Consider the following 14,739-nt stretch of genomic DNA (forward strand, 5'->3'; position numbering starts at 1 on the left):
AGTGGGATTTTCAAAAACACCTGAGCGGGATTTCTGAGTGAGAGAGGCTTTGGGGAGCTTTAGATTTAGCAGTGATATGCAGAGGTGTTGAGAGCAGGGAGCCCAGAATCTCATCAGAGGTGCTCTTAGCCACCTCCACTCTTGCTTGGTTCGCTGAGCGACAAAGCAGGAGTGCCCAGGGTGCAGAATGCTTGAGCCATCTGTGCACTACGAGTTCCCTACTTCCATGCAAAACAGTGCAACGTTTACCCCAACTGTGTGGTTAGAAATAGCCTCCTTCTTACTGGTTGGAGTGTTGAATTGATGTATTGAAGTAGATGGTTAATGTGTGAATCCTGTAGATTTTATTTAATGGTTTGTTTCATTGTGTTGTATTGGGTGATTGTTAATAAAGGGAGTTTTTTTAAGTAACAATAGGTTGTAGTGTATTAATATGGGAAATTATTGTTTGTCTGTGTTAAGTGATGTGGTGTTTTATGCATAACTTTTTTCAATAATTGGCATTTATGGTTGGAGATAAATGTTGCACATTTTATGCAGAGATGAAGAGGAAAGACGTTTATTATGGTGGGTGTATCTGGGTGAGGTAATATACGTGTGGCAAAACTGTGGTGGATGGGTGAGCATTGTGTTAGGGATTTCTTGTGGTGGCTTTTTATTTCCTTTTTTTCTTTATTGTTGTATTGGTGAAATATGCAGTTGAGCAACCTTACCTGCTTTTTAACATTTTGTTGGGGCACTGTATATTCAGCTCATGGACCTTTCTCTCTCCTCCCCCCCCCCCCTTTTTAGTACCAAATAAGAAGCATAGTTAATGGAACACTGGTGCACTTTTAAATATGCATTTCCGAATTTTGCTCTTAAAAAGCAACATTGTGAGAGAATGCATAATCTTTTAGGGAAGTGCATTTTAGTCCATCAGATTAACTTTTAAATTTTGGGGGGAGTATTGAGGATTGCTCCTAGAAATTGTAATACTATGGAATGGGGAAATAGTGTGTGCTTGGGCCTAAACTATTGCTATAATTTATTTTAGTATTTTATTACCCTCAAGAATACTCCAGGATATGTGCTCCCTTGTGTCTCAGATCAGTGTTCCAAACACTATGCTAAATTACTGTATTTTAAATGTATAAAAGACTCAAGGCAATCTTAGATGTCCTTGGATTGCCTGGAGATGAAGCACCACTTATGGGCAATACATATAAAAATGATGCAGATAAATGATTTAATTTTAGTCTAGGTCTAGATGAAGGCTTGTATTTACATGTTTAAATATTTGAGGAAAAACTTGTGTTTTTGTGTTTGTTTAGATTAGGATGTGGAAGTCATTTCTGTATTATCAATCGAGGCTACCTGCCTATGGTCATCCACTGTTTGAAGGGTGTGAGAGACTCTTCTGACATGGCACGTTAGTTCAGTTACATTTCTTGATTTTTGTAGGCTTATCCGAACAGCACTTCTGTGTTGCTCTCTACAGGCAGGTTAATTTTGACACCGCTGTTAAACATTAAAAACGTAGTGATTTACACATTAGGTGTCTCTGTTGTAGTCTCTTGTCTTTTATAGTGGGCAATACCACATGTTTCAGAGGAAGGTGTAAAAAATCTCTGAAATATATCTACATGAACACTGCAGTTTTTCACCTCAAGGGGAAACTTTCTTCCCTAGCTGATAAGCTTATGTTTAGAAGGCTGAAACATGACAACCCTTTAAATTCATTGTTGTTAGTACAACTACAGATACTCTTATGCACGTGAATAGCTAATCTGTTTTGAATCCGATTGAGCTATTTACTTCCACGCTATCCTACACAAGGGAGTTGCATAGGCTAATTATATTACTTAGCGTTTGCCCTTATAGATTTTTTTTTAATTTAGTTCCTTTAAATTTAGAGGTCCCAGCTGACCATTCAATTCGTTATTCATTCCATTCATCTGTCACGTCAACATATTCTTTCCAAGCTGTGTAGTCCTATTAATCTCCTACAGAAGCTTCTCCCTGCATCTTAACATGACATCCCTAGGGCAACTACAGGAATTGGTTACATGGAAAAGTAAGAGGGAAGTATTCATTGTAGCCTGACTGTCTTTTAATGAAACTTATCGCCTGGAAATGGAAAACCAGCACTGAGACCAGTCAGTTCTTCATGAACCTAATAGCAAGTGCTCTGTTGAACCCTCACTGATTTATGGCTTGAGAACTGCTTAGCAAACTGAGATGTAATATTGCTTTCATGCGAACTCTTGTTTTATATTTTTACTCTAGAATAACAACAAAAATATATACAGTGATGCACATTTTATTTATTTTCTTGGGACGCATGAGACGCCAGAGCATAGTTCTACATCATAGGCAATAGTGTTAGTTTAGCAGTAGCGATAGCATTGTTGGTCATCCCCCTTGCCTCCCCACAGCTGCTCTTTGTCTCCTGCTCATTTATTTTTCCCAAATTGTTTTCCAGGTTCAATGGCATTGCAGGTCACGGATGGTAGCAGGAGCTAACTTCTACATCGTGGGACGGGATCCAGCAGGCATGCCACATCCTGAGACTGGGAAAGATCTCTATGAACCAACCCATGGTGCAAAAGTGCTGACTATGGCACCAGGTCTCAAAACATTGGAAATTGTACCCTTCAGAGTTGCAGCTTACAATAAGAAAAAGAAGGGCATGGATTATTATGACTCTGAACAGTAAGTTGTTTTAATTTTAAAACTAAAGCGTTCTGAGTAATGTGTGAGGTTTGGGTTGTACTTTTTTTTTTTTTTTTTGCTAAGTCTTTCAGCATTTATTACCTAGTTTTTGATTAAATAGAAGCTTCTCAGAGATAAGACAGCTTGGTTTGGGAACACTTAGTTCACAGTTCTTAACTTGTTTTATGATCTTCGTATAGAAGAAATTATTTTAACCTCCACCTCTTTTGAGGTTGTTCTTCACTCTGTGTGTCCAAAAACAGTTTCTGTATATATTACTGTGGTGCCTACCAGTGCAGTGCCACTGTAGGTGGAGATCATTTGCCATTTCATTTCAACCCACTTTCTTCAGGAGTTTAAAACACAGCTGCTTTCATTTGATAATAGTTGATATCACCACAAGCTGTAAGAGTAGATGTCTTTCTAAAACGACAGCATAAATTAGGTACATTATGTCTATAGCATACATCTACCCTATACTACATCTGTATGCTATGTGGTGTATCAGGTCTCAATTATACAGGCAGTTTGCTTGCCCTGATTACGTGGCCTGCTGAAGGGTGTTGTGTGGCATTGCTTCTTTTCCCCCCAGTGGCTAGCCTCTGTGAGAGCTTCCTGTCCCTTCTGGATACTGACCTGGTCTATGAGTGGTTCTAACTTTTTTCTGTGTACACACACACACATCCCTAATTCTTGTTGCCTTCCAGTTCAGGGAGTAGAAAAAATGTGGCTGTGCTGCAGGACCTGCACATATGACCACCATGCACATATTGCTGAAGTTGCAGGATCCCTCCCTCAGGATTTTTCTATAGGGTAGGAAGGGTGGTCTAGTGAATAGGGCAGTAGACTGGGACTCAAGAACCTAAGTTCAATTACCAGCTCAGCCACGAATTTCCTGTGTGACCTTGGGCAAGTCACTCAATCTACCTCATGCCTCAGCTCCCCTTCTGTAAAATGGGAATAATACTTCCCTACCTTCCAGGGGTATATTGTGAAGATAAAATCAATTGGTGATTTGAGGCATCCAGATCCCATGGTGATGAGGGCCATATAAGAGAGCCAGTGCTTTTTTTCTCCTACCATTTGTTTGAGGCTAGTGCTTGCAAGCCCAGGCAATTGCTAAGACAAGAGAGAGGTTAAATGTTTTTTTTTTTTAATTATTATTATTATTACTAGAGGAGTGTGGGCAGATGGAAGTAGGGAGGATTTAAGATGATATTCTGAAGAACTCCTAAACTCTGCAAGACTGAAAGTGACTGAAGCTGTGTTTTTTCTGGAGCTAAATAACTCCATAGGACCATGGCTTTCACTCTTGTAGAGCTGAGCAGGCGTTCCCATCACCTTCACGCTAGCTGGCTGACCTTGGGGGTGGGGAAGAGGAAAAGGTGGACAGATCTGCTATGTTCAGCCTCACAGCAGGGAGAGTACTTGTGCAATGCCGACAAGGATTATATGGCAAATTTACAGAGGGAAATTATGCAGGCATTTGGACAGCCCATATAACCATGTTGTACCTGGGCCCTGTATGATGCTTAACTAACAATTTGGGATGGTTAAGTAGTTTTGGGTGTCTACTGAGCTGGAGTAATTTTCAAAAGTTCTGTAGGTGCTAAGGCGCCCAAGTCCCATTGACTTTCAGTGAGACTAAGGGCTGGTCTATGCTGCAGAGTTAGGCATGCTTATTTACATCGCTCAGTGCTGGGGAAAATGTCATGCCCTGTGCAATGTAATTAAACCAGTTTAAGCCCCAATGTAGACAACTTTAGGTTGATGGAAGAATGCTTCCATCGACCTACCTACCGGCTCTCAGAGAAGTGGATGAAAGAACCCCTTTGGTCGCTGTAGTAAGTGTTTACACTTAGAGGCCTTAGGGCATGGCTACACTTGCAGATGTAGAGCGCTGTGGGCTAAACCCGCCTTCGGAGAGCGCAGTAGGGAAAGCGCTGCAATCTGTCCACACTGACAGCTACAAGCGCACTGGTGTGGCCACATTTGCGGCACTTGCAGCAGCATTGGGAGCGGTGCATTATGGGCAGCTATCCCAGCATGCAAGTGACTGCAACGTGCTTTCCAAATGGGGGTGGGGTGGAGTGTGACAGGGAGTGTGTTGTGTGTATGTGGGGGGAGAGAGAGTGGGGTTTTGGGGGGCTGAGAGCATGTCAGCATGTCTTGTAAGTTCAGACAGCAGCAGACCCCCTTTTCTCCCCCGCACCCCTCTCTCTCTCTCTCTCTCTCTCACGCACACACACACACACAGAGCATTCCACACTAATGGCTTGCCTGCCGGCTGTCAGAAACGGAGCTTTGAAAGGGCATTTCCGCATTCCTACAGGAGTTCAAAACAATGACAAGAGTGGCCACTTGACTTAAGGGGATTATGGGACGTTTTCAGAGGCCGATCAGAGCGCAGTAACCCAACACCTTGTTCACACTGATGCCCGTGCATTGTAGCCAAGGCGCAGCAAACATTATTCCTCTCGCCGAAGTGGAGTACCAACAGCTTTGTAGCCGTGGAGTCAGAGCGCTCTATATGCCTTGCCAGTGTGGACGGGGAGTGAGCTACGGCCCCCGGGGCTCCTTTATTGCGCTGTAACTCGCAAGTGTAGCCAAGCCCTAAGTGTCTAAGTGATTTTTGAACATGGGACTTAGTCCCTCTTGTAAATTTTACCCCTGTTTATTTTTTAAAAAGGCTTAATTTTAAAAGCTAACATGGGATTAGAGACAGGGATTACGTACATAGTTTGGACTGGTGCTGTTTATAATAACTGAGAGCAGTAGAACTACTTAATATTAAAAAGTTACTAACAGCACCTAAATGTTTCTGTATTTGTATAAAATAAACTACAAGCTTTTATAGTAATGTCAAACTAATGACGTGAATATATTGTTACTTGAAGATGTCAGAGTATAGTGATAGCATGTACTATGTGGTCCTAAATCAGCAATGTTAGCAATGGCAAGAAAGTTAAATCATTGAGTCTACCCACTTGTAACATGGGATAGTGCATGGGCAGACTATCCATATATTATACTGATAAGGTACTTGTGACGGTGTACCCCATAAGGCTTTATGGGGAGGGGGTGCTTATAAATGTATGTATGACATAACTGGAATATGTTTTGTGCTGCCTGTGCCAGGTAACATATCTCCGTAAAGGTTATGGTCTACTATATCTATTCATCCTATTTGTACATATATATATCATTTTCTACTTGAGGTTAAGAATATGGGCTGTATGCTTGCTTGGTTTCTAAGTAAGCTTTGGGAGGCATTTGGTCAGCTTCTTTAGGAAGGAATTCGCCAGGTTAAGTACCTGATCAGGAAACACTTGGGGAACAATGCATCTTGGAATGCTCCAATCCACATAAGAAGTCTTCCTGGAGACATGCAAGATACCATGTGGACAATGGCGTCGGCCTGTAAAGACTGAGTCATGCAGGGGCATGTGACTTGCCCAGGTGTCTCCAAAACTCCATCTTGGAGCTGGACTTTGCATAGGAGGGAGGAGGGGGGTCTCCTCCCACAAGAGAGAGCCTATTTATACCTGGGGGAGACCCCTCCATTTTGTCTTCAGCTGGCTAAAGAAGGAGCCTCTCCACCCCCCCCCAGGATACTTGAAAGAAACTGGAACAAAAGACAGAGACTACAGGGGTTGTGAGAGATTGCTGGACCCAGGCTAAAGGGAGATTAGCCTGTAAAAGGGAGCATTCTGGAACTGGTGAGGAACTTATCTGTATTTAGTTTGATTAGGCATAGATTTGCGCATTTTATTTTATTTTGCTTGTGACTTACTTTGTTCTGTCTGTTACTACTTGGAACCACTTAAATCCTACTGTCTGTATTTAATAAAATCACTTTTTATTTAGTAATTTACTCAGAGTATGTATTAATACCTGGGGGAGCAAACAACTGTGCATATCTCTCTATCAGTGTTATAGAGGGCGAACAATTTATGAGTTTACTCTGCATAAGCTTTATGCAGGGTAAAACGGATTTATTTGGGTTTAGACCCCATTGGGAGTTGGGCATCTGAGTGCTAAAGACAAGCACACTACTGTACGCTGTTTTCAGGTAAACTTGCAGCTTTGGGGCAAGTGATTCAGACCCTGAGTCTTTGTTAGAGCAGACTGGAGTGTCTGGCTCAGCAAAACAGGGTGCTGGAGTCCTGAGCTGGCAAGGAAAACAGAAGCAGGGGTAGTCTTTGCACATTAGGTGGCAGCTCCCAAGGGGGTTTCTGTGATCCAACCCGTCACAGTACTGTCACTGCTAGTGCATTGAATAAATATGCAGGCATGGCCAGTAGATTAACCTACTATTTAAGGGTCCTTGCAATAGATACAGAAGCAATTAATATTGAGTATTATATCCAACCAAACATTGGGCAAGTCAAGAGGAGTTTTCATGGAAAGGGTAATGTAAAGAGTAAAAACTACAAATGTGGGGCTAGGAACTAGAGAATTAAGCAACTGAGAAATGTTTTCTTTAGTTGTAGTGAAAGGGAACCAGCAACAGACAGCAAAACTGAAATGTGACGTCAGAACTTCCATTTCATCTGATGGAGAAATGTTTGTATGGTGAAGTACTCTCAGAAAAAGAGGTGCTTAGGAAGCTGAGTTTTAAATCCTTTTACAAAGAGAATGCAAGCCAGCCACCTGGGTCTCAGAGAGCTTGGCATTGCGGAGGGAAAACAGACTTAAATGGGTTCTGTGCTTTTCCTTTTGTCAAATGATCAAAGCAGAATTGTCTAGCATGCTGTGTTACCATTTCTTTGCATTTCCGGATAGCTGATCTTACCTACCTTTCTGCAGGAAAACTTGAGTATTTTTGCTGAACTTTTGTAGAATTTCCCCACAAGAATACATTCTACTTCAGTGAACTATTGCATGCAGAAACCAAGATGGTACAACACTATGGTCCTGTGCTAACCCCCTAACCTTTAATATAAAATTTTATCATACTTACCCATTGATAACTGAATCAGTTAACATTAATACAACCAAGACGTTTGGAGAAACCTTCCAAATGAATTGTAATCATAACAGTGCAGTAGGTGGGTGCAAAATCTGCTTGCTAGCCAATAATATACTATGATGATAACGATGAAAAGGCAGCTGTTACACAGTTAGTTACTTCAGTCATGTGTAACTTTGCAAGGCTGGAGTTGGCAGCTAAATAACTCATTGTTTGGGAGAGGACAGATTCTCAAGTCTTTGCAAGAAGACTTTCCTGTAAAATTCAGCCACAGACTGCTGCTGAGAAGAAACTCTATTAAGAAAGGAAATTTGTTTAACAATCGAAAGAAACCACAGCAATCTTTGGCAAAATTAATAATTCTGTCTTGACAGAGAACTCTGTGAGATCCTCTTAGCCATAGGAAGCCCATAAATACAGCTACCAGAGCAGGCTGTTTGTCCTCTCTCTAAAATGTGCATGAAGCTAGTGCATCTACATATACAAGGATTATTTTGTTCTCAACTGTTCTGCTGATGAACTAGGATGCTTCTTTATCCCGCTCTGCTGGCCCTGATAATGGTTTTTGGTGCTGCCAATGTAAAATGGGAAACTTAAAATGTTAAACACTTTAAAAGTGTGGGGGAAAACTTCAATTTGTTTAAACTAAACATTGCACTTTTCTCAGTAGCCTGCTATCATTCTGCTATGAGCAGACACTTTCCTGGAGGTTAAGGCACCAGACAGAGACTGAGACTCTGGAGAGTTGGGTTCAGTTCCTGACTGTGCCACAGACTTCCTATGTGACCTTGGCCAAGTCCCTTAATTTCTGTGCCTCAATTCCCCATCTCAAAACAGAGGTAATATTTCCTTTCTCCTACCCTTTGTCTTGCCTATGTGGACTGTAAGCTATTTGGGTTAGTGACTGTCTTCCTATTTTTTGTATATAAAGCTAATAGCAGGGCACGACATTGACCCTGATCTCTGCTGGGGCCTCTTGGTGCTAGTATAATACAAAAAATTCTTGAATGGTTAAACGTGTAATCTTTAAAGAGAGAGAGAAGCCCATTTTACTGGAGTGATAAGAACTTTGGTCTTGAAAAATGAAAGGAAATAATGAACTGTTAATCTGTTTTGTCTGGTTTGTCAATTATCACATACTTTGTTTGATTTTTTTATATAGTGATTATTGGTATAGTCCTGTTGTGTTACTGATATACAACATGAGTAATCTGAAGACCAAGTGGACAGCACCAAATTGTTCTCTGCTTGCATCCTAATAGAATATAGGTTTCCACATGTAAAATGCTCTTTCTCTCTCTATCCATCTTGTCTTTTTAATTGACTTATTGCCATTTCCCCCTTATTCAACTGTCTAGTTCTTTAGAACTGAGCTGCAACAGACTGTACTTGTTTTTGGGTCTCAGACTTACATCAGGCTATAAATCTGGGGCATTGTTGACCTTCAAATGCCCTTTCAGCTACAATGGAGGTATGGGGAATACTATAGAGCTTTTTCTTCTCCCTCCCTCGTCCCCACCCCCGCTATGGGTTTAATAGAGCAATATACCCCAAACTCCAATGCCCGCTCACAAAACATATTTCATAGCACTCTCATGGAGTGATTTTACAGCTTCAGTATAACAGAGCTCCAGTACAGTATGCTTTGGAGAAACTTTCATCATCTCACTGGTGCATATTTTGAAGATCAAGTTTTCTGTTTCCCACGCCATGTTGACAGTTTTCATAGCTGATTTATTCTTGTCTTTTAGGAATGTGTGTTTAATTGCTTTTGCTCCACAAATTGTAAATGTAAGTGGAGATATTAATCCTTGTGCAGATCCTTCATGAAATTCCCTGCTGTACCAACCAATCCATATAGCTGCTCCCCAAAACAAAAATAGTTTAAATGTTACCAGGCAAAGGAGGAAATAAATTGAGGACACACTCTCTCTTTTGTTGTTGTTGGCCATTTCTAAAAGGCTGTGGGTAACGTTTACTCTTGTAAAATGTAAAAGGTACTCCATCACATCAGTGCTACAGTCTGAAACACAACTGGCAGGAAAATAATTTTAAATAACTTGTGGAAGCACATATTGTAATATAACTTGGCTCAGCCAAACCTAATTCCATCCCATAGATACAATTTTCAGAAGTGCCTAAGTCCTATTTTCAAAATTCATTTAAGTACTTAGGAGCCTAAATTCCCTTAATTTAAATGATATTTAAGTTTCTAAGTGCCTAAGTCTTTTTTGAAATCAGACTTGGGTGCCCTTGAAGTGTCCACCCAACATCAACATTCCTCTTATGGCAAAGGGGTCTTTCTTTCCCTTTCCTCACCCCATTTTATTCCTGCCCAATTTCCCATTCTACAGAGTAATGAGCCCAAGAATTCCTAACACATACAGGAGTCCTCCTTAGCACTCCTCCTTGATCTGCGTTGTTTAAGAGATTTGTTTTTCTCAAGTAGCACCTTTTCATCTGGAAGCAAATTACCTTTGCCAATATGTGTTATTTCAGAAGAATGCTGGGTCTTATTGAATCATAGTTTCAGTAATGGTATTGGACAAGGCTTCCTTTTCTTGCTAGTTACATCCTCCATTGCTAATACTCAATGAAGATCTGATCTTTATCGTTATGTCAAATCGTGAGTGGTTGAACAATTAAAGCTACTTTTATAGTATTTTCAGTTTTAAAGTGGAAAACTTTTTAGCAACACATACTACTTCAAACCAAAGCCTATGCAAGGACTAAGCAAACAGTATTGGATGAGATCAGTAGCAGGTTTAAATCGGAATAGTTTCATCTGTCAGTTTAGCGAAACTTATTTATGCTGGCTGCTGAGAAACTGACCCACTGGCTTTAAGAAAAGCCATGCATTATAAAAGAAAATGTTTGCTGGAGTAAAAAAGAAAAGTGAGGAAGAGGAGGAATAACTCCTTGACCAAACCAAATTTTAATTTTATGAAGATTTGTGTAAATCTTTTTTAGATATTAAAACTTCTTCCAGTTTCTTAAAAAATTAAAACTTTTTAATGCACCATGGACCCCTAGATGACTTTATAATATTCCCTATAATTCTCTAATCAGAGGCTCTTAGCCATCTGACATATCTTGCTTGAAGTCTTCAGGTCTGTGCTCTATTTGGCTTCTTCTTAGGGATGCTGTTATTCAAACAGGGCCAGGAAGAGGTCAAATAGACCATGCATTTATTGAGATGCACTTAAATAGCATATCTGAGTCTCTTTAAGTCCAAAGGCTGGTACCCTCTTCTGATCCCTTCTGGGAACTTGAGCCTCTGTTCAAATTCCCACCCCATTCCCTGCCTATAAACAGCTAAGTTTTGACATATAAATTGTGCGCAAGCTTCAGAATTAACACCCCACAGAGTAGAATGTGGGGAGTCCATTCCCCTACAGCTGACTTAATCTGTAAACTCTGTACTATTTTATTCACACTAGGAAATTAACCTGGGTGCCTCCTCCTGCAAACTATTGTAGAAAACAGCTGCTTGTGTAGATAGGACAAAACTCTTTCCAAAACAGTTATTGAGAGGTTGATAGACACCAGAGTCCTATCTATGCTGGGGAAGAAACTTGATGAATGTTCCCTATTTTCCAGTCTAATTCAGAGCACAGCTTTTCTCTGTTCCAGTACCCTCCCTTTAAAAAAATAGTTCAGTTAAGTTTTCTTATCTGATGTGTGTTACATGTTCTGTGTAGTTGAAGTATGTTTATATATATATATATTTTTATATTTCTCCTTTGTTTCCACAATCTGCGCATCAACACTACTGAGAGCAGGAAGATCATTCTAGGCTTTACTGTTCTGCACCAGACTACAATTCAAATCATAAAGTTGTGCTGCTAACAGCTTGTATGGTATGCATTGTGAAATGGGACTGTGGAATGCTTTCTATACCTTGCTAACCTCCAGCTCATACTAAGCATGGTTTAGCACTTAAAGCTAAACTCTGCCCTCTGATGCACACACTTGGTTCTCATTTGTTTCAGTCTGAACCATGTGCATGTGAGGTCAGTATTTGGCTTTTATTTCAAACAGACCAGGGAAGAATGAGTAACAAATACATGTTGCAAATTGAACAAATGAAGTAAGTAAAATTGCTGTATTTAATTTAACAATAAATCACTTTTGCTTAGGAACACTTGGTGGATTTTCTGACATTGTGTCTTTGTTTTTGACTGTGTTTAACTCTGATGAAGAGAAAGTAGTTTATCTGGTTAGAACTCTTGGGATTTTTCCTTCTTGTCACCCACTCTGACTGGATTACTATTGCCTTTTAAAATGCTGTAGGATGTTGATCTTGAGTAGATAGATGATGATAGATAATCCTGATTGCTCTCAATTTTCCATCTCTCCTGCTGAATTTTATCTTTAGGAATTATAGCTGTAGGAAGATAGTTTCATCCTGGTTCACCGCCTATCTATCTTGAGCATGTGCGGACATACACACATACCTCTTATTTATCTTAAGAATATATATGTATATTCTATATAGGGTGTATGTATTTTCAGGATTTTCTGGTACTCTTCATTAGCAGCATGTCTGAAACCACAGTTGTGTTCTCAAATATCACACTCCAAGGTGGGGTTTTATGAAAGTAGTATAAAGTCATTATCAAAAAAAGGAGGAGGTAAGATCAGTCTCAGCTATAACTTCCATCTTTTAAATTTACATTCTCTTTTTATTTACATTTTTAGCCATGAAGACTTTGAGTTTATATCAGGAACCCGCATGCGCAAGTTGGCTCGGGAAGGACAAAACCCTCCTGAAGGTTTCATGGCTCCCAAAGCCTGGACTGTGCTGACAGAGTACTACAAATCCTTGGAGAAGGCTTAGGCCTCTTATTAACTGCAGATCAATCTTTGACGCTTGATTTATTACCAAGAAGGGGACCACACAGTCACCGTTCATGCTGCTTTGTTGTGGTGTCTGTCAGGAAGTTCTTCCCTGGAAACAGACTCTTTCTCCCGAACTTAGCATCATTCGTTGCCTGTCTTATGGGTTTTATTATGTATTGGCACCTAACAAACTGCTGGTTTTAATGTCTTCTCTTTTATTACAGTCAATACTCTTGCAGTAGGATTTTTAACTCTTGTCTTTTTTATATTATTTTTATGCCTCTGTCCTATGAACTCTGTGGCTGTTATATTGATGCAATTTTTTTTCATACACTATTTAAGCAGTCTGGTAGTTTTGATTTCATGGTTTGCAGGATAAATGTAATGATTAGAACTATGGAAGTAAATGAAATATTTTAAAACTGAACTCAATACTTTTTCTGTCAACTAGTGATCACAGAAGCGTTGTAACTTTAAGTTCTTGTTATATGTAATCTCAGAGAAAACTTCTTTATGCAGCTCAATTAAACTTTTTTGCTTTCTGTATTACATTTTGGAGTTTATTATTTTATTTTGCACTTCTTTTCTGCATCGGAGCAGCAAAGTGAGAGAAAATGCATAACTCATGAATAGAGAAAAATATAGGCTTTACTATTAATTATATGTAATGCTTATCCCAGAGGTTTAGGGTGGTGGTTGGATTTCTTTTATTTGCTTGTTGCCAATGGTGTAATATGTACTTAGTGTGAATATTTTATCTAGTTGGATTTTAAGTGTTCCCAGTATTTGGTGCCAATTATTGTCTCATGACCCTAATACTTTAAAAAAAAAATTTGTGGGAAATCCTGCATCAATTTTTCTAGTTACTTATATTTCTGCATATGTTACTAGGCAGAGTTCATTCTCACCAAAAAAATATTCCAGTCTTGACTACTACTGCAATATAAACACGTCTCATGAGAGAATTTAGCCCAACATTTGAACTCCCTATTTCCATCTTTTCAAGAGTTCTTGATGCAAAGTAAAATCTAGCCTTTTTCCCCCTAGAACGTCTCAGTTTATGTAAACGATGAAGCCAACACACACTTCAAAGGTCCAGTAAAAATCTTTAACTAGTTTAATTCAACATCCAAAACAATATTTATTGCAAAAATTACAAAAAGCAGATTCTCAGAAGAGTGAAATACAGACACTTACTTTCTGGCTCTCAAGTCTTTTTCAGTATAAAATAAAACTGAGCGATTGGGATTCCATCAAGTTATCCCCATTTACAGAGAGTGCAGTGCTATCGCAGAGAGAAAAGAGGGAACACTGATTGCACCTATGCACATCAACAGCTTCTAACCAATGTCTGAGTGAGGGGGAAAATTGTGAAAGCTCATCACTTTAACATTGCTGTACAGATTTTCTTCAAACTTTGCTTTCTTTTTAGATCTCGGCAAGATCTACAACACTTGAGAAGTTTGAACAAAATTAGCTCAGCACTTTCTTTAAGTTGCACATGCAAAGTTTCCAGTTGTAACATCTGGGTGAGCTAATGTTAGCAGCAGCTGAAATGGGGATTACAATGAAAGTTGGAGCTTGGCCTCCAGTTGTCGCGTTTGCTAACTCCATTAGCTATAATGTCATAGAATTACAATACTTTGACAGATAGTTGGTGTAGAGATGCAAACACAAAGGCATAAGAGCTCAGCTTAAGAATTGATACTGTAAAAATACAGTTTCCACTGTATGACATAGGGGCAGAAATCCAGTGTGAAGAGGTAGGCAGGCTCAAGAATGTGATCCCCCTCCTACGTCGTTGCATGTAGAGACCAGAATATAAAAAGGGTAATGGGCAACTCTAGATTCCACACTTCGGCCGCTTTGAGACTGAAACTCTGTTATATTGTTAGTTTTGGATGTCTCTCCTAACCAGCCTCTCTATTAACAAGCATTCGACTTTATTCTTGTTTTAAACAAGCAGCCCATACCATCCCCACTGTCCTTTGCAGGCTCATAAGGCTCAACTAGGAGTGGAGAGACTCGTCTGTATGGGCAGCACTGGACCTTAGTGCAGCAGCTCTCTGCTCGCCATGTGCTTTGGCTGTACCTTAATCTTTTTTCTCCCTCTCCCAGTAATGAAACTGAGTGATTAATTCTGCTTCTCCTCTGTAGACAGACTGTCTCTTCAGAAGGCTTTTTCTGTGTAAAGAGGCATACAACAGAAATGCTGCTCCTTGCCACAGACT

At 39.9% G+C, this 14,739-nt stretch overlaps 1 protein-coding gene across 1 annotated transcript in view; it reads left to right on the forward strand.

Annotated features, from left to right (window-relative positions):
* Nucleotides 1-12,575, forward strand: part of PAPSS1 (3'-phosphoadenosine 5'-phosphosulfate synthase 1) — a 74,508-nt gene extending 61,933 nt beyond the window's left edge. Inside the window, exons 11-12 of the mRNA XM_065405035.1 lie at nt 2,465-2,694; nt 12,368-12,575. Of these exons, the coding sequence (XP_065261107.1) occupies nt 2,465-2,694; nt 12,368-12,506 (369 nt within the window). The 3' untranslated portion in view covers nt 12,507-12,575. The remainder of the gene's footprint in view (nt 1-2,464; nt 2,695-12,367) is intronic.
* The last annotated feature ends 2,164 nt before the right edge of the window (nt 12,576-14,739 follow it).

The sequence above is a fragment of the Emys orbicularis genome, chromosome 5, assembly GCF_028017835.1.
Source record: "Emys orbicularis isolate rEmyOrb1 chromosome 5, rEmyOrb1.hap1, whole genome shotgun sequence".
Lineage (NCBI taxonomy): Eukaryota > Metazoa > Chordata > Testudines > Emydidae > Emys > Emys orbicularis.